Here is a 27565-nt window from a genome sequence, read left to right as displayed (position 1 = left end):
CTCCTGTTTTTCTTTTTTTCTTTATATCTTCAAGCTCCATGTTGCACTTAAGATACACAATACAGCACAGCAGGCCCGGTGTGATGCGTGCGAGAGGAGGAGACTCCGCGCATGAAGTGCTGCATTTTGTAACTGCAGCCTAAATTTTGTACACACATAATGGATAAAAAAATAAATAAAAAAATGCTTGATCAAGGGTCCGAGGATAGTGGCGGAAAATAACGGCCCGAGCCCAACCCGAGGTCGTGTCGGGCTCGGGCCGAGAATCTAAACTCTAACACACACACACACACACACACACACACACACACACACACACACACACACACACACACACACACACACACACACACACACACACACACACGCGCACGCCTGAGGGGCATGTCTATCATTGGCATCCCCTGGTCTTCACCCTCTCTACTGGAGATAAATTACCAGTGACACAACTTCCCCGCAGACTCCCATCTCTCCGGATGTGTGGGAGTTATGGGAGTTTAAAAGAGGTAAGTTTGGGCTCTGTTGTGTGCTGACATGGAAGGGCACTGATAGCAGGGCATCCACGTAGATCAGGCTGTGACAGGAATAACCCAGCTGAACTTTGCCTGAACCCGAGCTGGAGTGAGAGGAAGATCCTGATGTCCTAGTGCCAGGTTTCACATAGTTTAAGCGACATAATACTACGCAAACAAACAATTCACCTTAATTGAACTTTATTTTCTTGCTCGGTGGGTACAGAGTAGCACTCGGTTCAATTCACAAGGGGTCACTATGCTTAAAATGTTCTCAAAGATAAAACAAATTCTACAGATGCTTTTCTGCTGTACTTTTCTGTCCATCCTGCTGAGAGTGAGACACCACGAACAGTGTGCTTTTAGACATATTTCTCTTGTCATTTGGACATTTTAACTCCAGTTTTAGTGATTTTAATGTTTTCATTTAATTAAAAATGACTCTTTGGGTTAAGAAAATTCTGCCAGGGCTTCTACAGCTAATGAAAAATGAAAAAAGGGAAAGATGTGTTGACTTTAGATATGTCAGTCTTGATAATGTTTTATGTACATGAAGTAAGCAAAGCCTCATTGATTGATTGTGTACTTCTGTTTTGTCAATTTGTAAATAATGTGGATCGCTATTTATATTTGGAAAATCTAAAATAAAATCTTGATATGATTACCCGTCAAGTAGATTCAGATCACAGTCATCACAGAGTGTCCTGGGAGCAGACAGGAGCAACTTGAAGTAGCTAAGAGCTTTTTGAGAAGAGCTCTTCTGCCAATGTAAAGATTGCAAAAGACATTCTTTCTCTCTCTCGCTCTCAGACACATAAAACCACAAACACAGAAGCAGACACAACAACAGGCCGACGATAAACAATGTGGCTCACCCTTTTGACAGTAGTCAAACTTGTAAAGCTCGCTGGCTTCAGGCTGGCGCTGGCAGAAGACCAGGTAGTGAGTGATGTTGCCGTTGGGGTCGTTGGGAGGTTTCCACTTGAGGATGATCTGGAAGGAAGAGTTGGACGAGGAAATGGGGTCCAGTGGGACCGAGGGTTCTGGGGAGACGTCACACAAATACAGAGGTTTAACAAGTAATAAGGGCCTCTTAAAGCATACTTTTGTTTGTTTATCCATCAATCCCTGTATTTGTCTATGAAGGGCAGCTGGTTGCTTAACAGTGACAACAAAAACATAAAACACAAAGCATAAATATCTTAAAAATACAAAGTAGAAATAAGTGAGAAAAAAAGGTAAATACATTAAAACAATGTAAAGGTTACATTATGAATACATCCACTCTGGTGTCAAATGTCAGCTGAGACACTTAAATGACCTACAATAACACTGAACGTGCAGCAGTGTAAACTGCAGTCTGAATGTTGACAAGCTAATATTCAGTAATAAAAAGGTCTTTGGTCAATTTGTTTAAAAACAATTGTCAGTATATCAAACCATGAGCTGATTGTACAGCTAAGTAAAGTAAGAATATTACATGTACTTCGACTGATCACAATACTGCAGTTAAGTGAGTTAAAAAAAAAAAAGGTCTGTGTTTCTCTCATGTGAAAGGGATGCTCAATATTATTTCACTACAGAAAACAACGTTTAGTCCTGAAACACAAAAAAATATCTAAGAGCTAGATCTAGAAAAATCCTGATACATTGGTGTCACACTTAGCTAATTTCTACAAATGAATCATTGGGAATTATTAAAGATAGCAGGGGAGAAGTACCCTTTCATTCTAATTTGCATTTCACGTTACAGTATAACTAATGAAACACACTTACTGGCAGGGTGTTGGCTCTGTGACCAACAGCTGCCTGCTCTGGGAATTTGCAGTTTTTGTTTATTACACTACTTGATATATGTGTTTTTCTCTTGTACATCTGAGTGATTAAAATGAGTACTGCATGTCCAAATTTTGTTTGTTTGTTTGCATTTTTAGTAGTACTTTCTGCACTCTGGCTAGCACAGAAGAGAGCCTTGTTTTGTTTGTTGTAATATAACATTTTTGTCTTCATTGGTGTTTGTCTTAATTTAGTTTAATTGTGTTTTCCAGTGTGGCTTTTGTAGTTTTAGTTAAGCTGTGGTTTAGATTTAGTTTCAGTTCTGGTTTTCAGTAGTTTTGGCAGGTGTGGTATTTTGAATATCTTAAAATGTGGCTGTGAGAAAATACATTTCAAATAATACTTATATAAAAATATAAGAAGTCAATTTAACATTCTCATTGAATTTTTTTTCTTACCCTTATTTTAGATTGATTGATTTAGAACTGCCTTAATTGATTTTTTACATCAATTGTAACTTGTCGACAATGTTTATGTAACAGTGTTACATTTTACATACATATATGTTACAGGAAAATGTATTTTCCAAGTTGCAAAAGAAACGTGACTTACATTGTTTTTTATCCTATTATACATCTAAATGTGCTTTGTGATCTCTGATTTGCATCAGATGTGGGCAGCTGATGAAGTGCGTCTTCTGTGCTAGTACAAAAAGAGGTCACCAGCTACATGTGGCAGGAACACTAACTGGCATCGCCGTACATCTGACTGTCTGGTGAGCAGTCTTTTGAGTTGATGTATGAATCAGATTTCCGAGTGGGAGGTAAATAAAAGACACTTTACATCTTAAAAGTGTCCTGGCCTGAAGTGGATTAGGAGTTCTGAGAAGACCAAACATATCATTGAACAAAGTGTTGACAATTGTACTTCATAAGAAAAGTGTGTGTGGAGGAGAACAACTGGGAGGAAGGTGTGGTGCGTTGGGATATCAGACCGAACCCTAAGGAGACACAAAACCTGAGCTTCGTTGTCACAGTGCGATTGTGTTGTCTGCGTTTCATGACGATGCAACACACTGGTCCGACCACATTGTCCAGCAACAGCTTATTTGTAATGACAGCTTTGCCCTTCTGATGAAGTATGCTGGTTAGACATGACACAGACCAGGAACCCGGAGCGGTTGCCAGACGGACAGAAAAAAACCCTCCCTTGACACGGCTGACTGACTGAGTGATGCGTCTCTGCTGGAGGCCTGTTTCGTGTGAGCGAGGGATGCCATGTTTGATGTGGTTTATCAGGACGGAAGAGCACATTGTGTTAAAGGAAGCCGGTTAGACAGGTAATAATGACTGCGACAAACTCAAACTGCACACGACACACACTGTGGGTGGCAAAGTACAATTAAGTACTGGGGAAGAGATTTATGATTGCTGCGTGACAGACTGATGCAGACACCTTGCACGCAGTAGCACCCTGTTGGTCGGTGGCACCCCAGGCAGATCATGCCATCTGTCTTCCTCTTTCCTGTTCTTGTGCCAAGGACATTTTGGCAGCTGCCAGACTGACACACATAACACTGAGTCCACTAGTCAATGATAGTAACACCACAAGAAATGTGTATTCAAGTCAATCCTAAAAATACTTTAATTCTAGCACAGGAGAAGAAATAGACCTTTTCCTCTGCAGGAATTTCATGAGCTGGAACCTGGAGCTTCTAATAACCTCAACTTTTACTAACTGTAAGGCTTTGGTTTGAGGTTCAACCTTGGGTTTCCACTGTTTGGAACATTTTTCATAAATGTCAATAAAAAAAAAAAACAATGCTTCAGGTAGCTGTTTCTTTTATACTTGCAAAAAGATATGTACTAAACATACATATGCAATCCCAACGTTACTGTAAAATGTCAGGTATTTTGAATCAGAATACCACCTGTATACATAAACACACTTCTACACAGTGGTTAGCTTTTTTGCTAACATTTAAGAGTCATTAATTGCATTCAATTAGAGGTGTTCCGATACCATTTTTTCCTTCCAGATACCGATTCCAATACCTAAACTTGTGCATCAGCCGATATCGAGTACCGATCTGATTACAATGCATTAAAATATATACTGTATATTTATTTATTTATTTATTTTTTAACAGCTGTATACCACTAACCATGTATGAATGTGATATGATTGCTATCATATCAAAATAAGTAAATACATCTAGAAATAAATAACAATTCCAAAAAACTGTGCATCCACAATTTAGTAAAATAGAAGACATTTTAAATAGTAAAGTAACAGTATAAACAGTAGCCAAACTTAAATTGGCAACATTAGTGCCACTCAAAACTGAAGCTTGCATACCGTACACATCGCCGTTTCACTGGTGGGATTTTCTAGTGTAAATTATTGTGAAATTGTGGACATTTTGCTAACGTTAGCTCTGAGTAACATTACACTCCTTTTATCACTGACACAGCGCTGTGGAGATAGGTCTGACAATATGATAATACACTCTGTCACACTCTCTGCGAACAGACCAAACCGGAAATTAATTCTTCTTCACTGGTTCAAAAACAGTAGCTGCCAGTGCAACTTTCTGTGTAGGCTACTGTTTTTAGAGTGACAAAGAAGAATTAATTTCCAGTTTGGCCTGTTAATGAGCTAGCGGAGCGCTAACATTAGCAAATGGCTGTAAAACTACTATAGTATAGTAGTTGATTTTCTTCGGGGCTAAGATGGGTTCATCTCGCCAATACCAGCATTTTAGGCAGTATCGGAGGCTTTTTCCGATACTGGTATCGGTATTAGAACAACTCTACATTCAATGTCTCTGCGAATACCTGTAACTTAGATTTAGTGCCACCTCCTGAGAATTGCTAAAATTTAGGTTCAGGAACTTAGAGTACAGTGGAAACTAAAGCAGAACCAGTGCTACATATTAAGTTACAGGTTGTACAGACTGATTCCAAATCCAATAGACTGTTAAAATACATCAAGGGGAAGTTACTAAAGAACCAGTGAACAATACAAATCTCAATCAATCAGTCTTACTGGTGGCGTTGGTGCGAACATAGATGATCTCGCTCTTGGCTCCGTGGACCTGGTGCTCATCAGAGGCTGAGAGCTGGGTTTTCACCATAATGGCGTACTGCGTCCAGGGCTTCAGTGGCAGGATGAGATGACCTGGTTCTAACTGCTCTTTGTCCCCCTCTGTGGCTCGACGAGGAGGGTCCACGTCAGCAATCACCCAGCTGTTGGAGCCGCAGGCGTCCTGCCCGTCAAACTCGGTTACGTTCTGAAAAGGTCTGTTGTTGGGGAAAACAATAACGGTATATGAAAGAAACAATTGTTATATGTAGGCCTAAATTGTATTCCAGTTGAGAAAGGATATTGAGTTTCAGTGTAAGGTTTTGTTTTACAGCAATTTATCATTGTATTTATCTGACTAGTTAGAGAGACCCTTAAAATGATGCTGGTTCAAAGGGAGAATATTTTCCTGACTGCAGTACTCTGTAGGTATTATTCATAAAAAAAGTACTACTACAAAGTACTGCAATTAGTACTGCAGGTTCAAACAAATGAGAGCTAACAAATAATCTCTTCAAATTAATTCAAATGCAACCCATATAACCAAATTGTGAAAAACATTGCAGGATTGATGTTTAGTTAATTTGTGGTGCCTCACTGAAGCCAACATGTTACTTCATATTTGTTGTCATAGTCACGGTACTACAGGCAGGTGCGTTTTGAAAATGCACAAATGCATAATACAGACGTGCTCAAATTTGTTGGTACCCCTCAACAAAAAATGAAGAATGCTCAATTTTCTCTGAAATAACTTGAAACTGACAAAAGTAATTGGCATCCACCATTGTTTATTACATATTTAATAGAAATCAGACTTTGCTTTTGATTTTTTATTCAACATAATATTGTAAATAACAAAACAAATGAAAATGGCATGGACAAAAATGATGGGACCGCTAACCTAATATTGTGTTGCACAACCTTTAGAGGCAATCACTGCAATCAAACGTTTTCTGTAGCTCTCAATGAGACTTCTGCACCTGTTAACAGGTAGTTTGGCCCACTCTTCCTGAGCAAACTGCTCCAGCTGTCTCAGGTTTGATGGGTGCCTTCTCCAGACTGCAAGTTTCAGCTCTTTCCATAGATGTTCGATAGGATTCAGATCAGGACTCATAGAAGGCCACTTCAGAATAGTCCAATGTTTTGTTCTTATCCATTCTTGGGTGCTTTTAGCTGTGTGTTTTGGGTCATTATCCTGTTGGAGGACCCATGACCTGCGACTGAGACCGAGCTTTCTGACACTGGGCAGTACGTTTCGCTCCAGAATGCCTTGATAGTCTTGAGATTTCAAAGCAAAGCAGCCCCAAATCATAACCGAGCTTCCTCCATGTTTCACTGTAGGTATGGTGTTCTTTTCTTTGAAAGCTTCATTTTTTCGTCTGTGAACATAGAGCTGATGTGACTTGCCAAAAAGCTCCAGTTTTGACTCATCTGTCCAAAGGACATTCTCCCAGAAGGATTGTGGCTTGTCAATATGATTTTAGCAAATTCCAGTCTGGCTTTTTTATGTTTTTCTTTCAAAAGTGGAGTCCTCCTGGGTCTTCTTCCATGGAGCCCACTTTCGCTCAAAAAGTGACGGATGGTGCGATCAGAAACTGACGTACCTTCACTTTGGAGTTCAGCTTGCATCTCTTTGGCAGTTATCCTTGGTTCTTTTTCTACCATTCGCACTATCCTTCTGTTCAATCTGGGGTCGATTTTCCTCTTGTGGCCGCGCCCAGTGAGGTTGGCTACAGTTCCATGGACCTTAAACTTCTTAATAATATTTGCAACTGTTGTAACAGGAACATCAAGCTGCTTGGAGATGGTCTTGTAGCCTTTACCTTTACCATGCTTGTCTATTATTTTCTTTCTGATCTCCTCAGACAACTCTCTCCTTTGCTTTCTCTGGTCCATGTTCAGTGTGGTGCACACAATGATACCAAACAGCACAGTGACTACTTTTCTCCATTTAAATAGGCTGAATGACTGATTACAAGATTGGAGACATGTGTGATACTAATTAAAGAAACTAATTAGTTTGAAATATCACTATGATCCAGTTATTTATTATCTTTTCTAAGGGGTACCAACAAATGTGTCCAGGCCATTTTAGAATATCTTTGTAGAATAAGCAATAATTCATCTCTTTTCACAGCTTCTTTTCTTTATTCTATGACATACCAAAGGCATGCAAGTATACATGATAAAATAGCTTTCGATTTCATCACTTTTCAGGAGGAATGAAGCATTATTTCAATGAGCTGTAAGGGTACCAACAAATTTGAGCACGTCTGTATATATTAGTGCTGTCAGTTAAACGCGTTATTAACGGCGTTAACGCAAACCCATTTTAACGGTGTAAATTTTTTTATCGCGAGATTAACGTTCTTTTTGGCCTAGCAAACTTAACTTAACTTTTTTTCACATGCTGTTGCAACAACTAGTAACGTTAGAAAAACTACAACACCACACCGGATCTAGCTAGACCAGAAACAAAACAACAGACACGCCACACACACTTGTTTGGGTTTGCGAGGCGGCCAAAGAGTAGTAGGCTAACGTTACGTCTTGAGTGGATGGCGAGCGCGAGACGCCGAAATGGATGCCAATAAGATTCTGAATGGAAAGTTTACTTTTAAAAAGTTGCCAAATGGTTCCATTGACAAGACCAAAGTCTGTATGTCAATCTGTATGTTTTTCGTCGTGAACTGAGCTATCATCGCAGCATGTCCAGTCTGAAATACCACTTGATGGCCAAGCACACAGCTGATGCGAATTCTCCGCCCCCTCGTCAAAGCCAGGCGACAAAAGCACAAAGCAAGACGATCCACTTTTCCATGTTAAGAGCATTAAAATGAAAATATAAATAAAATAATGGGACAAAAAGAAATCAAGGGACATTTAGAATAGATAAAAAATTGTGATTAATTGCGAGTTAACTATGACATTAATGCGATTAATCGCGATTAAATATTTTAATCGTTTGACAGCACTAATATATATATATATATATATATATATATATATATATATAATATGCACATATATATGTATATGTCTATACATCGCTTTCTTATCTATAAAGTACTTAAGCAGCTGAAAACAATATTAGTCTGGCAGAGATCCAAGTCTGATTGTTAATGATGATTTACTTACGCTTCTTTGTAGAGCACCATGAAGCCCAGCAGGTCTCTGAAGTCTGGAGGCCAGAAGGGTTCCCACTTGACCATTATTTTATCGCTCATGGTTCGAATCTGGGTAAACTTCAACACATGGTTCTCACCTTAGAAAAGACATTAATCAGTTAAAAGCAATAAACAGCAGGAAAAGCTCAAAGTAAAGCGAGAAATGATGTAAGTTTTTCCATCTGTGTTATAGAGAGATAATAGTCACATCTATTTACTGCCTCTCTCTTATGTCAGGCTAATAAAGGAAACATATCAAAACATATGAAAGAGAGATCATCCCCTTGTCTTAATCTATGTAGACGTACAGTGAACTCATTCCTGCACCCCGTCTCTTAAAGGAGAATTCCGGTCGATTCCAACATGTAGCTCTGTTGTTTGTAAATTTGGAGTGTTGTCAGTAGCAAGAAAAACAAAAACAATCGGTGCTGCCTACACCGTGTTATCCTCCTGCTAGCGTTAGCACCCAACAGGCTTAAACAGGGCAAGTTTTAAACTTGTTTTTAACCTCTTAACATGTTCAAAATGTCATTAAAAGTGTCTAACCATGTGAAGTGATTCCTTCCGAGTGAACACAGTGAATCTGACTGCAGTAGATGTGAAAAAAATGCATAAAAGTTAAATAGCTAATTCAGCTCTGTTTAGTTCCGGTGTTGAGACGGCAGTAAGACGAGTGCTTAGGGACCGTCTACAAATTACAACACAGAAAAGAGATACAACAAAAATATGTAGGCTATTAATTTAATGATTAAATAAGGTAGGGTCTCCACACTTAACTCAATTATAACTTGTCTCCTGTTAGTTGTACTACAGCACTTAATTTTAAAAAATAAGCATATGCCTATTTTTGAAAATATGTTTGCATCTCTTTTCAGTGTTGTAGTTTGCAGACGGTTCCGAAGCACTCCTTGCAGTATCAACACCAGAACTAAACAGAGCTGAATTAGCAGAACTTCTATGCATTTCTTTCAGATCTACTGCAGTCAGATTCACTGTGTTCACTCGGAAGGAATCACTTCACATGGGTAGGCACTTTTAATGACATTTTGAACATGTTAAGAGGCTAAACACAAGTTTAAAACTGTTTAAGCCTGTTAGGTGCTAATGCTAGCAGGAGGATAACACGGTGTAGGGAGCACCGATTGTTTTCATTTTTCTCGCTACTGACAGCACTCCAAATTTAAAAACAACAGAGCTACGTGTTGGAATCGACCAGAATTCTCCTTTAACTTGAATCAAACATGTAGTTTACGATGGAAAGGTCAAAAACACCTATGTCACAGTGTTACCATGTTAACAGTTATTGGTGCTTTGCTTTGCTCTTTTGGTTGGTCCTGTTTAATCAGTAAAAGGTACAGTATGCCGGAAGACATCTGCAAACAGAGGTACGGGAAATGACCATCATAACAATAATTATCACTATGTTTGCATCTGTACCAGGGCGGACTCTGGTGTTTTCTGTTGCCATAGTAACTCCTGCAACAGCTGACATGTCTTCAGGAGGTTCTTACATGAGGCCTGGTCTCCGTTGGTCTTGGAGGCGATGTCGTTCTTGACTTGCCGCTCTTTGGTCCCAGTCACTTCCTCCATCTTGCGGATCTCAGACATGCAGAGTTTGGAGTTGTAGTGGAAAAACATGCGTCCTTGCAGTATGGTCAGCTTGTGTTTGGACCAATCCCAGAGCTGCCGCAGGTTCTGGTTGTCCAGGGCATAGAATGAGTAATTCCTGGAAAAGAACACACAAGATTGCATGAAACATATTATCATGAAACATATCACATTTAGCTGAGGATATTATTAAAAAGTAACAACAGAAAAGTATTTCAGCACGGTTAGCCTACAATTTGCATCGTATGCCTATCCTTTGCCATTTCTACTGTAAGTGTAGCCCATTGTGCTTGTCTGAATGAAGCCTCATATATGATTTGGGAACGTTTAATCAAAAACAGTTACCACATAAAGACATTTTGAAAAGGTCAGTCCTTCCGCTTTTAACTCATAATTACAGGAGGAGGCTCAGACATGGCGAGGATGAGATGAGGCTCAGAGGACGGAGTCTTACCCGATTTCCTGTTCCTCTCCACGAATAACACGGAGTTTGCGGAAAAAAGAGAGGGATACGAGGGCGTAGGAACGTCGCACTGTCAGGTAGCCAGTGATCTCCTCCAGCTGGCCCAGACTGGCCTCCAGTTCAGCTGCTATGTTGTCTACAGAAAACCAAAAGACACAAGCCTTGAAGTGACTTCTGATTCTACAGCATACTTATTATAAAAGCTCCCAGGCAGCTGTTCTTTGGCAACAAATGGTTCTCTGCTGTTTTCAATTTTTCACAGTTTTCTTTTATTTGCAAAATATTAATAATACATTTCCCCTATTTAGGCTGTTCTGACAAAAAAAAAATGTTACTTGTAATTTTCTAGGGGGTCCCGCAACTTTATTGTTTTTATTTTAAAATGATTTTGAGGTTTCTTCGACTGTATATTCTGCAGTGGTGCCAGACTTTGATGTTGCCACTTCTATTGACGTTAATGGTGCAGGCATGGCAACTATAACTTCTTATCAGTGTTGTTTCACCTTTGACTGAAAAAGTCCTTCCACAAAATAAAATAAAAACATTATGTGATGTTGAATGATGTTTTTGATTTAAATCTGCACATTTGTTTTTCTTGTTATTGATCTCTAAACAGACCATGCGGCTACACCATGACGCATGACCAAACAGGGCAGGTCCGGCACATAAATCATGACGAGAGGCTGTAACGTAACATTTGCCATCATCAAAATAGCATCTCCCTCCCAGTCTATTTCTTTTACACCTTCACAAGGATTATTTCTTACTAACATGGTTTTCTCTCCAAATGAATGTCAGATGTCTCAACAGAGATATTGCTGGCTAACATTAGCTAAACAAAGTGCAAATGCTAACTTAGTTCATAGATGAACAAAGTAACAAGTACCGGTAAGTGATAGAGGTCCAGATTTATGGAGGCATATGAAATTTGGCAATTAGCATTGCTCCTGACAATAATAGGAAACATTATTGAGAGAGCTGGCTGGTTATTACTTATTAATAACAAAGATGCTCTATTACAATCAAATATTTTTTGTTGTTCTGTTGTATACTGTAACCTCATTCCATAAAATAAACCACAGACACTCACTTCCTCCCCGCAGGTTGATGACCAGGCTCCCGTTGAGAACTGTGCAGCCTCTCAAAGCCTGGGCAGCAGTGACTGAGTCCACAGTTTTTAAACCCATACATACCTTGGGACACAGTCCTGCACAGGGAGTGCAGTTGAGCCTATAGAACAAAAGGGAAAAAACACTGATTAGAAACAAATTTCAAGAAAATGTGTGCATGATAACAATGTGTCTTTCGGTGCTACAAATTACAACCTGAAGATGTGTTTGAAGTCATTTTCCACCTTTTTTAGGATTCTTCAACAAAGAAATACTAGAACCTAAAAACTCAGCCATGTTGCTGTTAAGATAGAGTCAGAGGTACCATTAGTTTTTTTGCTTACTTTGGTTGCTAAGGTCTTTTGTGCAACTGTTTAACTAACTTTAAAGCTAAAGTATAGTGGACGGCTATTTTATATGAATGAACGTCCGTTACATTCAAGCCATTGCCAAATTAGTTGATACAAAGCTAATTAAGCTTATCGGCTCCACAAAATTCTTTGTATTTGTCATGGCTATGTTTACAAAATGGAGTAGTCCGGCGACTTTCGCGCACAACAGCTCAAGTGATGTGTTTTACATCACCGCTGAGAGAGGACAACAGCAGCGTACAGCTTCGGAGACAAAGAGGACTGCTGCAACAGGTGAAGGCATGGCTGAAAACCCTGAAGAAGCGCACACAAAATGTTTTAGTCAGTGACTGTACTGCTAAAAAAAGACCTCACGTTCAGCAGAAGGACTAAACAATGACAGCTAAACAATAAGATGAAATACGCTAAAACGCTGCGTAGAGCTGAGAATTACAGTCTGCTGATCTCGGGTGAAGTCTCTGTATATTCATAACAACGACTACTACTGCAACAATTTTCACAAACAAATAGTGATGTGATCTCTTCCAAAAATATTGATTATAGCTGCTTTAAATAAGTCCTTAGCCGCACTGTATGCATAACAAAAACACTGAAAATGAAGCTTTATTCAACTTTTGTTTTGAATTAACTGAAAATGAACTGACCCCAACCCTTCACCTTGGCAACAGGGTTAAACAACCTGGCTTACATAATGTTTTTATAACAAGTCTCTTCTCATAACAGATACATGACCACGGCTTTGTGTGTCAACCATATTGACCTATTTCCTGAAAAGCCATCTGTACAATCCCCACACTCACAATGCGGCGAGTACAAACTTTGATGAGGTAAAACCCAAAGTACACAGCAACCGCTGCATCTTCTCAGATTCACACAGCATCAGTATATAAATCTCCTGATCTATCTTGACCTTTTCCCCTCTCTAGTGCTACATCTGCACAGCCTATTGACTCATAACGCCTTGGAGTACACCGCTTATCTACAAAGCACTTTCATTTCCACATCTTAGCTCAAAGCCAGCGACGGGAGAGATGCCAATGAGAAGACATGGGCCATAAGGGAACAGAAAGGGAGTCAAAGTCAAAAGGCTAAGAAATGAGCATGACAAGGTTCACCACAGGTCAACAGTAGTACAAAGGTTTGGATGAGATTGTTGTTCACCTGGCAGGATGTGATCAAATCTGCACACTGAGAGGCTCCTTTTAATAAAAAACAAAGCATAATTCCAAAGATTTGGGGGGGGGGGGTGCAGGCGTAGTGTCGAACCAGCATTAGCAATGTCATGCACCGATGTCTTTTTGGCTAATTTGAGCAAAGCTTTTTACTAAACTATGAAAACTTCATTTTAACTACCAATGCAATGGTACAGTATTATTTAACTTTACGTTACCTCTACATGCTTGTGCAGGTTTGATGTTGAGTTTTTATAAGCTGCTAGTTAGGTCTCTCTGGCCAAACACAGCCTACACTGCATAATAAAGCTGTTGCCTTTCTTGCACTTGAAGCCAAAGTGGTGGCTCAAATATTGCCAGGGGTTCACTTCATTTCCTTCAAGTTAAACGTCAGCAGAATTTAACAGGGTTTCGCTTTTAGCTTGGTCTGCACCACTGGTGTCTGACTTGTCCGTCTCCATCCATCTTGAGATTTTAATGCCAGTTAACATAAACTAGTGCTGCCCATCCTGCCCATTATTCACTGCAGTAGGTCCGGTGTGCAATTGTTTTCCCTGCATTTTTTATTTACATTTTATTTCAGTAACGGATGTGATTTAAAATGTAGCGAAGTACAATACTTCAAACAAAACATACTTAATTAAAAGTAAAAGTACAGATTTTAAAAACTACTTTAAAAAGTAGAATTACAGAAAAAAAAACTACTCAATTAGAGTCACGTGAGTAAATTGTAATTTGTTACTTTCCACCTCTGCACTTAAGCTATACCTGTGCAATGTAGACAAAATGACATTATAAAATCATATAAAGATATATTATGATACTTCATATATTCAGTATGTAACAACTTTCTGTTGAAATACACTGTGATATAATTACTTTGTTTTATTAAGATTTATTTTTATTTAGTCTCTTTTTATTTGGTAATTACCACAATTTGTATTGTTAGAACGTTATGACTGCTGAATAAAAAGAACATATCTATATCACTGAGGACTAGGGGTCGACTGATAGTAGATTTTTAAAGCCCTATATAATAATGGTAGCTTGGAGCAGGAAAAAGACGATGGCTGATTTAATAGCCAATATCAATTTAGCCTTTTTTTCAACCAAAAGTTGTGCCACCCAATTGATCAGCTGTTCCAGATTATGACAAAACACCTGTTAAAACCTCATTCTGTTTGTATAAATAAAGTTTTTAATTTTTTTTTAAATAAACAAAACATCACAAACCTAAGATATATGTCAATAATTTTTGGTATTGTGTGTTTTCAATGTCCGATGAAAAGCTGCACAGCTTTAAACATTATATTGAACTAATAATAAATCAAGTTAAAGGGAGCTTCTCAGTTCGTGATTCAAAACTTGATCTGATCTGAACAGTGAAATAAAATCAGTAGCACTCTTAACAACAATGACCGGGGTGCACTTAAGGAAGGCACTTCACTCCAGTGGAGCTGGATCTGCTCAGAGAGTCCCACTACAAACCTCTTGGGTGTGAATGTACTACAAGTATTTAACTGCATGAATGTAAAGCTGCAACTTGTTTGAACAGAGATTAGGTGCTTGGCAAACCCTCTGTGGATAAATAAAGGTTAAACAAACATGACTTTTCCTTGTCATCATTGTTGTCAGTGACAGACTGCCTGGACTATGCTGCTGCAGCTGCTTGCCAGACAGACTATCTCTTTGCAGCCAGCCAAGGGAGTCGAGGCCTAGCACCCTGGGGTTCTGATAGTCTGTCCTGAATGTCTCTCTGACTCCCATGGTGTTTAACTGCCAACCAGTCAACTAGCCACTCATGTTGTAACAGAAGACAACAAGTCTTGAAAGATCCAGCTGTGTTTTCAACCTCTGCCATAGCAGAATGATTAGGGCTGTCTGGAGTGTCTCGCAGGCACGCCCGTACTAATCAACAGCCCTGTCACGGTCAATGAAGGTGTCCAAGAGGGAGGCGATAAAGGTCACTGGCAGATCATCACGAGTACAATGCCCTTCTTTAGAGAGGAAAGTCTGTACGGATGCAGTTTACGAAGATACACACACAACAGCTTGTAAATTAGAGATGTAGTGAAAATGGAAAAAACACTTCACATTTTGTCTATGCCTATAGCTCACACACTATAATGCAAACACCAGCAGTTGGTAAACGACCATCAATTCTGTGCAGCATATGAGCCAAAAAAATGTGCCAGGCTTCCTACTGCGCTGCACCACTTTGACCTAGCTGTCTGCACACACAAAAAAAAGTGCGTTTGTTGCGCACATATACAGAGTGCTGTCTGAGCTCAGCAGGAGGACCTTCAGTTTATGCACTGTCACTCTGTGCTACAAACACAATGACAAGAGATAAACCAAAGCAGGAAACTGCAAGATTTCAGAATATTTTTATTTTATTTTACATTGCATTTGTTGACTTTGTTGTTTCTTTTTAAATTTGGATATGTTATTGTCAATGTGTTCACATTTGTTCTTATTGTACAGCTAAATGATTGTGTGTTCTTAGAAAAACTATTATAGACTACTTTTATTTCTTGCATTTCTGTTCTTCCTACCTTTTGTGTTACTGATCTGCCCAGATCAAATACACCAATCAAATTATTACCATTACCATAATTGGTAACACTCATGGAGGCGTCCCCACAGAGGCTGGCTTTGCTTGAGTTGATTTTGTTGCTTTTAAGAAAAAATAACAAATTTTTGGCTGTTTATGCTCGTCACCTTCTCCGCTTCTCTTCAACATTTTTTACCACTAAATACTACGAAGGAGCTTGCTAAAGTTATGCTATATTCACGAGACCATGGAATGTTAATGTACGTTACTCAGCAACAGGTGAAAATAGGGGCAAGGTTGCGCCACTAAAGTTAAAATGAATTTAACTTTTAAGGCGAGGAACGAGAAGCAAATTGCCTGTATGTGTTTTTTGTGTGTGGAATATACTGTATAGCATAATTATATAATTTTGTCATTCTTTCAGGGGGGGCTGGAGGTCGTTTTGGTAGGGGAAACACTGAAAAGTGAAATGTGTGCACCAAAAACACTCTGGACTTGGTCTAATCATCTCAACATCAAAGACTCGTACTAGTGTTGGTTCGTTCGAGACTGATTGGTTCAAAGGAACAAATCTTTTGAGTGAACAACTGAAAAGAATCTTTTCATAAAACGATCCGTTCATTTCTCAGTTCAGTTGAGAATTCGGTGGCTCTCAGTCAGGCTCGTTGGGACCGCTTTCCCCTCCATCCATGACATTTATATAACACTGCACAAACAGGGACTCCAACATCATAAAGGCTCTGACACACCAACCCGACGGCCGACCTTCGGCAGAAAAGGCAGTCAGACTGACTGCCTCCCCAAGTTTGTCAAAAAAGTGCCTCCGAACACACCGAAGCGACGCCAACTTGAGCGTACGTTCTTCGCATGCGCGAGACATAATACGTCCCCATAACAGCAATCGCCGGTAATCTGTATTGTCGTCCAAAAAAATGAAAACCGGCAGCTTACTGGACGAATGCGTCACATGGGTCTAGCTGCTCCTGGATTTTACAATGGAGCATAATGGCGGCTCGTTCAGAATACGATCTCATATTTTACGAAGATAGTTCACCGAAACGTGTTTCTGAAAACATTTTAAGCGAGAAAGGGCCATGCAGTCTTCATTTCAGATCGACAAAGGTCAGTTTAAAAGATTTTCGTCAGATTTTGAGAGGCGTTAGTCAAGCTCATCCCGCTCGTCATTTCCGGGTTAGCGCTCCACCAATGAGATTGGCCACTGAGTCCGACTGCCCGCCTTCCGAATCGGCCAAATGAAGGCCCAAATGAAGGCCGACAGCTCCTCAGACTGACGGCAGCACGGAACACACCGAACAGACTCGAGTCACTGACCTCGCCAGACTGTCCGACGGCTGATAATCGGGTTGGTGTGTCAGCGCCTTAAGGGGACCTCTCCAACTGACTTTTCACCCTGTTGCTGTCTGGAAAATGGTACCAGAACATCCGGGCAAGATCCTCCAGATTCAGCAACAGCTTCTTATGTTTTTCTCTTATTGCAATTCATGTTTTTTATTGTTGCGATATATGTTTGTACCTTGTCTTGTATCTTGTTCTGTACATGTTTTTGTATATTGCTGTAAGCACCTTATGTTCATTTGTTCATTCTTTTGTTTTACAAAGGGACCAGGGAAACACAATTTCTTTCCGCTATGTACTGTACTGCACTGTACTGTATAGATGGATGAAGTCTCTTTTATCTTATCTTATAATAGCTGGAAGTCTTTTTAATTAGAATCAGCTTGTAGTAAGCAAAAATGTGTTTGTAACTTGAGGCACTGTTTTTATTTTCAGCAATGTGACAGAATTAGATGGGATTTTTAGGGAAATAAAACACATGTAGGAGAATCAACAAGTAACCTCTGTAAAGGTACAGGATTAAATATTGACGTGTGTGTTTGCATGCAGAATATTAAAGTGCCCGTATTATGAAAGAAATCACTTTTTCTGGGATTTGGGGTGTTATTTTGTGTCTCTGGTGCTTCTACACGCATACAAACTTTGAAAAAAAAACATCCATGCTGTTTTGAGTGAGATACGGGTTTCTGAATGTGTCCTGCCTTCAGTCTCTGGGCGAGCTGTTCAAAATCTGCACGGCTTTCTACTAGAGATGCAACGATAGACCAGCCGCTGACCGGAATTGGCCGGTTTTCACGTGCTCGGCCATGACCGGCGACCGGCAGGTCAGTCTGACATATGCCGTTTTCATGCCGGTCAATGCTACAATTAACTGACAACATAAGTTATACGAGTTACAGTTCTCAAGGACGCACGCACACACAGACGCGACAGCACAGTCTCTTTTTCCTTTCTCTCAACTTTTCCCCTGTGTGTTGCGCGTACCCGCTCGCGGTGTGAAGCGCGTGTCCGCACTATTCTCGCACATGTAGGGAACCTCGTGAATTAACCTGCAACATGTTAGCTGTTTGGAAATTCTTCAGCGTGTGTGCAGAAGATAACAAGTTTGCAATATGCAACACCTGCAAGGGAAAAGTAGGGAGTGGAGGGATGACACCAAAAACCAAAATCACATTTTTTTAGTTGGATATTGGATGTGAAAAGAAGGAAATGGTTCTAACATTGCACTTTAGATGTGTGTGAATTTCCCACACCAGGAGTAATTTCTATAGTTCTATTTTATAGTGATCCATTATCTGTTAAAACAAATGTTTCTATGTTCTGTGAAAAATGTAAAATATTCTATTAAAGAAAAGATAGAAAATAAATATTTGTGTGTGCTGTAAAGTGGTTAGAAAATATGAAATCGGAATCGGCTAAAATCGGTATCGGCTGGCCTAACCTCAAAGAAAATCGGAATCGGCCTAGAAAATTGTAATCGGTGCATCTATACTTTCTACGTCAATAGCCAAAACAAGCTGGCTAACCGCAACCGTTAGCATGCTACTTCGTTCTAATTGGCAAAGCACTGCTACAACACACACAAGTTCACCATAATCTACAAAAGAACTACTTACATGTGCGCCCTTGTTTAGAATAAGTCTCCCGGCTAATCCTGCCTTGTAATTGACTGAAGTTGGAGAAAAAAAGCCTTTCTTTTACTGTCTATGGAAACAGCTAGCTAACATGATCCTTACCTAGCTACTGCACATGTGCGACTACAAACAAAGATAGTACAGAAGAAGAGATGTCTCACTCTGTAGCTGAAACAGAGACCTGAACACAGAGTGAAAAGAGGATCTGCAGCAGTGAGAGAGAGCTGTACAGTACAACAAAAATATGGTGTTTTTTGAAAATTAAACCATGTAAACCTATTCTGGTGCAACCTTAAAATACAATTATGAACCTGAAAATGAGCATAATATGGGAGCTTTAAGACAGCTTCACTGATCACACATTGTTCCATCAGACCATCAAGAGCCCATCAGACCGGCATGAGTGTCTACTTACGCGGAGGAGTTGATGGTCGTGTAGCCGGAGGGACACTCAGGGATGCAGGCACCATTGTGTATGACATACTCGTGGCAGTCGGGGTTCTTTCTGTGCTCCTTCTCCCGCTTGCATCTGTTGTGGAGATCCTGGCAGAAGGCGAAGGAGACGCAGCGCCAGCCTTTGTATGTGAAGTGATTTTCAGGGCAGCGCTCAACACAACTGTCCTCGTGCTGGAGGCCGCGGCAGGCCACGCAGTGGCTGGATGAGTGGGGCTTCAGGCAGCCGCCCAGGCACTGGTCGTGGCAGCACTGGTCGTCCTTGGTGCAGGCTCGATGTTTACAATGAACAGGGCACACTGCCGGTGAGAGGGGGACAACAAAGATAGCAAAGCAACGGTGAGACAAGTTAAAGAAAAGATATAGGGCTGCAACTAACGATTATTTTAATAATCGATTAATCTGTCAATTATTTTTTTGATTTATCGATGAATCAAAAAGCATTAATTTACATCAACTCAATACATACTTACATACATACTTGTTGTTTTAGTTAATAGTTGAATAAAGGTAAGTAACCCAAAGAGCAGATACAGACAAGACACACACACACACACACACACACACACGAAGCTTATTCATTAAATTATTGCCATCATTGTAGTAAGTGCAAGTTAAGTTCATTTGTACACCACATTTAAACACAGCTTGAGATGACCAAGTGCTATAAAAGAACTTTAAAATGAAATTAAAAAGTACAACACACACACATATATTTGTCAACAATAACTGATATTGGACAAAGCACAGAATACATACATGATAACAGATTGAAAAATGAATGGGCCACAAAAGGCGAGTGAATAAAAACGTTTAGTCTTGCCTGCTTTACTACTGTTATTAACGAGCTAACGCTAACTTGTCATGCTAGTCAGCTGGATAACGAGTAAACACCACACCAGCACCAGAAGAGCTACTGGAGAGACGTTACGTTCCTCACTTCAAAACGGAACAAAAGTAGGATTCTGTAGTGATTTTACCCTGCTGTTGAACTCCCTTCCTCCTCATCAAGGACTCCAACATGTTTACGTTTTAGGTGCTGAATCATCACCGTGGTGCGCCTGTACCATGCCATGTCGCTTTTGCTTATCTTGCAATTAACACGTTTTCGATTTATTTAGTGTGAAATGCTCCCACACCTTGGATGACTTAGGTCGTACTGATTTCTCTGCCTCCGCCGTGTGTTTCAGAACAACGTTACGGGTCTCTCCGGTCTCTCTCCGTATTTCCTCTACCCCCACTCTGCTCTTTTTTCTTTTCCTTCGCGCTGCGCTGCTCTGCTCCGCGCTCGACTCCATTTTTTTTTTATCTCTGCGACTGAGTGGCGTAATAGTTGCACGACACAATGAATCGATAATGAAATTCATTGACAACTTTTTTAATAATCGAATTTTATCGATTCGTTGTTGCAGCCCTAAAAAGATATGAAGTATTAAGGACTGAATGTGAGCTACAGAAACAGAGACAGGAAACAGAAGTGTATCCGCTTTCAAAACACCTACATAGTATTTCAGTTCCCCAAGTGATACAGGTGATTTTAATCTCCAATGACAATATGTCTTTATATCTCCAACTCTACAGAAATCTGATATGGTCAGATCAGTGAGAGTTAAATTCCTCCTCACTGCACTAGCCAGTGGCCCAGAAGACCATCTGTCATTAGCCAACAAGCATGTTTAATAAAAACAGTGGTGATCAAATACTCATTCACAAATGACAGACACTCATCCAGGAGGCTTGGTGAAAGTGAGACAGAGGGGGATAAAATGGCATTTGAAGCAGTCAGTATTTGTGAGACACGTGCAAGACGTCTTTGCTTGGTTTCTCTTTTGTTTGTTTGAGTAGTGCTGGGCAATATGACGATATATACAGTGAGGAAAAGAAGTATTTGAACACCCTGCTATTTTGCAAGTTCTCCCACTTAGAAATCATTGAAGGGTCTGAAATTGTCATCGTAGGTGCATGTCCACTGTGAGAGACATAATCTAAAAAAAAAAAAATCCAGAAATCACAATGTATGATTTTTTAACTATTTGTATGATACAGCTGCAAATAAGTATTTGAACACCTGAGAAAATCAATGTTAATATTTGGTACAGTAGCCTTTGTTTGCAATTACAGAGGTCAAACGTTTCCTGTAGTTTTTCACCAGGTTTGCACACACTGCAGGAGGGATTTTGGCCCACTCCTCCACACAGATCTTCTCTAGATCAGTCAGGTTTCTGGGCTGTCGCTGAGAAACACGGAGTTTGAGCTCCCTCCAAAGATTCTCTATTGGGTTTAGGTCTGGAGACTGGCTAGGCCACGCCAGAACCTTGATATGCTTCTTACAGAGCCACTCCTTGGTTATCCTGGCTGTGTGCTTCGGGTCATTGTCATGTTGGAAGACCCAGCCTCGACCCATCTTCAATGCTCTAACTGAGGGAAGGAGGTTGTTCCCCAAAATCTCGCAATACATGGCCCCGGTCATCCTCTCCTTAATACAGTGCAGTCGCCCTGTCCCATGTGCAGAAAAACACCCCCAAAGCATGATGCTACCACCCCCATGCTTCACAGTAGGGATGGTGTTCTTGGGATGGTACTCATCATTCTTCTTCCTCCAAACACGGTTAGTGGAATTATGACCAAAAAGTTCTATTTTGGTCTCATCTGACCACATGACTTTCTCCCATGACTCCTCGGGATCATCCAAATGGTCATTGGCAAACTTAAGACGGGCCTTGACATGTGCTGGTTTAAGCAGGGGAACCTTCCGTGCCATGCATGATTTCAAACCATGACGTCTTAGTGTATTACCAACAGTAACCTTGGAAACGGTGGTCCCAGCTCTTTTCAGGTCATTGACCAGCTCCTCCCGTGTAGTTCTGGGCTGATTTCTCACCTTTCTTAGGATCATTGAGACCCCACGAGGTGAGATCTTGCATGGAGCCCCAGTCCGAGGGAGATTGACAGTCATGTTCAGCTTCTTCCATTTTCTAATGATTGCTCCAACAGTGGACCTTTTTTCACCAAGCTGCTTGGCAATTTCCCTGTAGCCCTTTTCAGCCTTGTGGAGGTGTACAATTTTGTCTCTAGTGTCTTTGGACAGCTCTTTGGTCTTGGCCATGTTAGTAGTTGGATTCTTACTGATTGTATGGGGTGGACAGGTGTCTTTATGCAGCTAACGACCTCAAACAGGTGCATCTAATTTAGGATAATAAATGGAGTGGAGGTGGACATTTTAAAGGCAGACTAACAGGTCTTTGAGGGTCAGAATTCTAGCTGATAGACAGGTGTTCAAATACTTATTTGCAGCTGTATCATACAAATAAATAGTTAAAAAACCATATATTGTGATTTCTGGATTTTTTTTTTTAGATTATGTCTCTCACAGTGGACATGCACCTACGATGACAATTTCAGACCCCTCCATGATTTCTAAGTGGGAGAACTTGCAAAATAGCAGGGTGTTCAAATACTTATTTTCCTCACTGTATCATCAAAATTATATTAAAATAATATATCATATATTTTTCTATATCATTACTATCACAATGTCGAAAAACCAGAGGCTAAACTGCGTTACAGAAATATTTGTCTTTGCACGTTATGTTCATTTTGCACTAAAGTTAATAAAATGAGAAAATACTCAATACTTTTCATTTGTCAAAGTATTTAATTTACATAGTAGTAAATAAAAATAGGCTTTATAAGGTGGTTATTTTAAATGGACTATTTATGTATGTTGCTTGGACTTGCTCTACTGTGATATACTGTATATTGTTATCGAGGTACAAAATGACCTATAATGACATAGAAGATTTTGGCCATACCGTCCAGCCCTATTTTAGTTAATGTAAATGTCACTTCCTTTTTTGTGTTGTGAAAGGTTATAAAAAAACAACCTTGCAGCACCCTTGGCCTGTCCTCAATGTGACCACTTTGGAAACCACTATGATAGATATATGTAGATATATCACAACATCTGTTTAGATATGGCAAATCACACATTAAAGTTTTTGGTTGATTAGTGCTGCAGCAATTATTCAATTAATGAACAGACAGAAAATTAATAAACAATAATTGTGCCATTGAATTATCATTTATCAGGCAAAAATATTAGTCACTGGTTCCAGCTTCTGAAATGTGCAGATTTGCTGCATGTTTGTTTTATATGATTGAAAATTGAATACTTTCGGGTTTTGTGCTTTTAGTTGGACAAAACAAGGCAAATGGGTTCTGGAAAATCGCAATTGACGTTTCTCATTATTTTTTTTGTCTTTAAAAATTAAATCATTAATGGATTTATCAGAAAAATAAGAGATCAACTGATAATGAAAATATTCCTTAGTTGAAGCCCTGCAAGTGCTGTTTTTGTACAACAGTGTCGGCAATTTACGATATCCAAACAATCTCACATCATCATTACAATGACAAAATATCCATGCATTGGTAAGCCCAAATTAACTAAAGTAGACAAACAAAACTAATAAACAGGCCTCTTTTAAGCAATATGACCTACACAAGCTCTTTGTTGGCATCAGAAGTAATAAACACTGATAGAAAGATACAGACAGTGTCCTGACAGTCACACAAACAAACACACTGAAGTTCAGTGATGTTTTTGGGGGCGTAAACAAAATCAACAGAGAAAAGTCTGTAGGTTGGCTGTTTGTGCATACGTCTGCATGTGTGTGCTTGTAAATCAGCCCGTTACATAACATTTTGATGCTCAGGATTGGCAAGTGTGTATGTAAGTTTGTGCACTAAAGTTTGTGCGTGTGTGTGTGTGTGTGTGTGCGTGTGTTGTCTCAGTGTAGATGTGCGTGTACAAGGATGGATGTAGGCTTCTCCGAGGTAAATACAGCTGACTGACCTGCATGCTAAGATTAGCATGTCACATTAAGACTGTTTGACAGCAGGGGAGATAATGAGTCGGGGGCAGGTCACAGGTCAGACCATAATGTTGTGAGTGTGTGTGTCTTTTACAGGTTCAAACTAATATTCAGCCACATAAACCAAACACAAGTCAAATTTTAGTGCTGTACTTCCCATTAAAGGAAACAATCAATCTCAATAGTCTGATCTTCTTTGCTAGCTTTCTATTTTTGAGCCTGTGTACAAAACGGCTTAGTTTAATTAGTGTCATGAGGTCAGCCCTTAAACGAACAAATGAACACAGACCCCCTGTCCTCTTACAGTCACAGAGGTAAGCTCTTGAAGTTCATGAAGAATGTGTGAAAGGAGCGGCGGCAGCAACATGAGAATGGCAGTGTGAGGGGAGGAGAAGCTAAAGGGGGCATGTTGCCAGAAAAACAAATGATATAACCACCTATCTACGCCAGTCTGCTAGTCAAAATCTACTCTGCAATGGGATTTACAAAGACCACTGACGATGATTTACACACTGAAAAACAAAAATGTCCCCTTGATATATTTTCCTTCGGTCTCTAAAGTTTATTTCCCTTCAACTTTTCCTCAAATGTATGTACACACACATACACACAATAGCTTTTTTGACTGCTCACACTGAGTCCTGATCCTCCAGGGCTCCATGTCGGAGCACAGGCACAGCAGCAGATCCACCCTCAGCCTTAGCCAATGTGTTGGCTAGCTGTAGAAGCTAGCCATTCAAATGGCCTCTACCATCTCCAAGGAAGACATGCGCACCAGTTTAACCCTTTGTGTCCAGCTCTCTTTCCTCCCAGCCAGTCAGACAGCAGCAATAGCAGCAATGTCAAAAAAAAAAACAAAAACAAAAAAAACAAGCACCACATAGTAACAGGCTGGAGCTGCTCTACTCTTTCTCCTCACTACTACGAATCGGCTACTTTTCCACTGATATTAAGCACAAGTAGGTTCTTAAATTTGTCAAGAATAAATCTTGTCAGAATAACGAACACAATGTTCCAGAAAAATATTTTTATTCAGAGGTCCTGGATGAGAGTAACCTGGTGCATTCAGTAGTAAATGGGCTTAAACTCATGCTGAGACAATCATGTTATGTCAGTATAGTGCTGAACAGCTCGGTGCCTCAGGTGATCATCATGAGCATCATGTCCACAACTCATTAGCAGTTCTTACAGACTTCAACGGCCCAGGACAGAGATGCTCTCAAGTCTCTGAGCTCGAGTCCAAGTCAAGTCTCTCGTGGTTATAATGAGTGTTGCATCACCCGCTGTGTTCCATCCAGGCTGCTCAGAACACTGCAGAGCTATATATAAAGAATTCAAGGCATGTAATATGTTATTCTGACTAATTTATATATTATCACACAGTTTCAGCTTTGATTAGTTGTTTGGTAGCCTATAAAGTATAATCAGTGTAAACAGGCTATTGCAACATGACAAAAAAACACCAGGAATGCTTTACTTTCAAGTTAATAACTGTATTTTGCTTCATAACATGAACATACAGTACAGACCAAATATTGAGGTACTTAGGGTATTGGAAAAATATTGCTAAAATAATAACTAACCCATTTTTCCTTACAGAGCACAACCATGTAATGTGCACTGTGTTTACAACTAATGACTATAAACTACTGTAGGTCAACACATCCCCCAGACTCTCAAACCCAGTGTAACGTTAATAAATAAAATAAAACTGTAGCGTTATATGATCAACAATAAACCTGTAACCGGTTTGCAGCCAACGTTAATAATTAACGTGGTGGTAGCCAGCGGGACGTCAATGATTACGTAACGTTAAATCCCCCAAAAAGTTTGGCAAACAAACAAATACTCATTAATCTTTTCATCTAGCGAATGACAGTCGGAGTTTACCTCCGTAGGTTGTAGCTAAAGCAAGAAGCAAGCTAACGTAAGATGGCCAATGCTGAGCTAAACATGTTTGCTAACCTATCAGGGTGATTTCAGGTGCCAGCTGCCGGTGCGGTCGACATGTTTGTTGTCCTCTCTGTGGCCAGTGCTGTGCGAAGATGCGTTACGCATTACGTAATTAGTTAGATTATAGGTTACGCAAGGAGAGGAATAACATTCCGCTTATCAGACGTTTCCAAAAAATAAAAAAATAAATGTTTACACGTACGTAGCGCATCTCGAGTCTGAGTTGAGGCTGAAGTCTTTTGAGGACGAGTCTCAAGTCAAGTCTGAAGTCACTGTGTGCGACTTAAGTGCAACTCGAGTCCGAGTCTCAAACTCAAGTCCCCATCTCTGGCCCACAAGCAACTGAAAAATGTTCATCAATATCGAAATATCTGTTTGAACAATTGATGCCTCCTTCTACAAACTGACTGATGGTTAACTAAAATACAGTCTAAAGTTTATATATTCTTAAATTTGTAAAGTATTCCAGACACTTTGTTGTTTGCCCAATGTCCAGACAATGCCCATATGTATATTTTTGAATGATGTCTGGTAAAAATGTTGCGCCCGCTTTATCGGCATTGCCTCCCTGAACAAGCTGCAAAGTCAACGTCTTCTCGCAGCAGAGACTCTGCGTAAACGTACTCCTTGGGAAAAAGTTACCGTCAGGCCCTGTTTATATTAATTAAACCAATTGGTCAATTGTAGCCCAAGTGTAGCCTAGGTCCCAGATGCGAAAGCCCCTACTGCATTATATTCCATTATATTTTGAACTGTTACCTGCCACCAGAATTTTGTGTTTTTCTTGACATACTGTAAATAACGACGGTTTCACCATAAACTGGCGCCTAAAAATGTATCTGAATGCAGATAATGAAGTCTTTAAGGCTCAACATTTCCTGGTGGAGGACCCCAAGATACCCCACTTAATATACCCCCCCCCCAAAGGTCCATTCTGAGCCATGAAAAACTCTGAATAGATAATAAAAATAACTTACTTGCAGCCCTACTTTGCGTCTTCTTTAGGTTTCAATTAGAGCTGAAATGATTAGTCTATTTATCGATAAGTCAATAGACAGAAAATTGATTGACTTCAGTTGTTTTTCAATTATAAATGCCCCCCAAAAATCTATTTATCTGGCTCCAGCTTCTTCAATGTAAGGACTGTTTGCATTTCTCTGTTTTATATCATTTTAAGTTCAATAACTTCAGATTTTGAACTGCTGGTTGGACAACACAAAGACATTTCAAGAAGTCACCTCAGGAACTTGTGATGGGCTTTTTTTGACATTTCAATCTGAGTAGATAATAACAGATGATGAAAATACTTGTCAGTTGCAGCAACATACTGTAATTGTTAAATGTGTTAGTTTTTTTAACAGAGGCCCTAGTGGATGCAGACTTTTAGGGAAAAAAACAAGGGTTAATGTAGGTCAGTCAATTTCAGTCACTGACGTCGAGCTTCAGACATGCACTGAGTGCCACCTGAGAGAACAAGCA

The 27565-nt window shown here is 39.9% G+C and overlaps 1 protein-coding gene across 1 annotated transcript in view; it reads right to left on the bottom strand.

Moving 5' to 3' along the window:
• The window catches only part of insra (insulin receptor a), a 74508-nt gene that overhangs the window by 14876 nt on the left and 32067 nt on the right, over positions 1-27565 (bottom strand). The window contains exons 3-9 of the mRNA XM_031293914.2: positions 19222-19558; positions 11701-11840; positions 10602-10746; positions 10051-10265; positions 8511-8637; positions 5337-5590; positions 1388-1555 (exon numbers count right to left, since the gene is read on the bottom strand). Coding sequence (XP_031149774.1) covers positions 1388-1555; positions 5337-5590; positions 8511-8637; positions 10051-10265; positions 10602-10746; positions 11701-11840; positions 19222-19558 — 1386 coding nt within the window. The remainder of the gene's footprint in view (positions 1-1387; positions 1556-5336; positions 5591-8510; positions 8638-10050; positions 10266-10601; positions 10747-11700; positions 11841-19221; positions 19559-27565) is intronic.

This window comes from Sander lucioperca, chromosome 9 (assembly GCF_008315115.2).
Source record: "Sander lucioperca isolate FBNREF2018 chromosome 9, SLUC_FBN_1.2, whole genome shotgun sequence".
NCBI lineage: Eukaryota > Metazoa > Chordata > Actinopteri > Perciformes > Percidae > Sander > Sander lucioperca.
The sequence above is the reverse complement of the archived record's forward strand: the minus strand, read 5'-3'. Positions and strand labels throughout refer to the sequence as shown.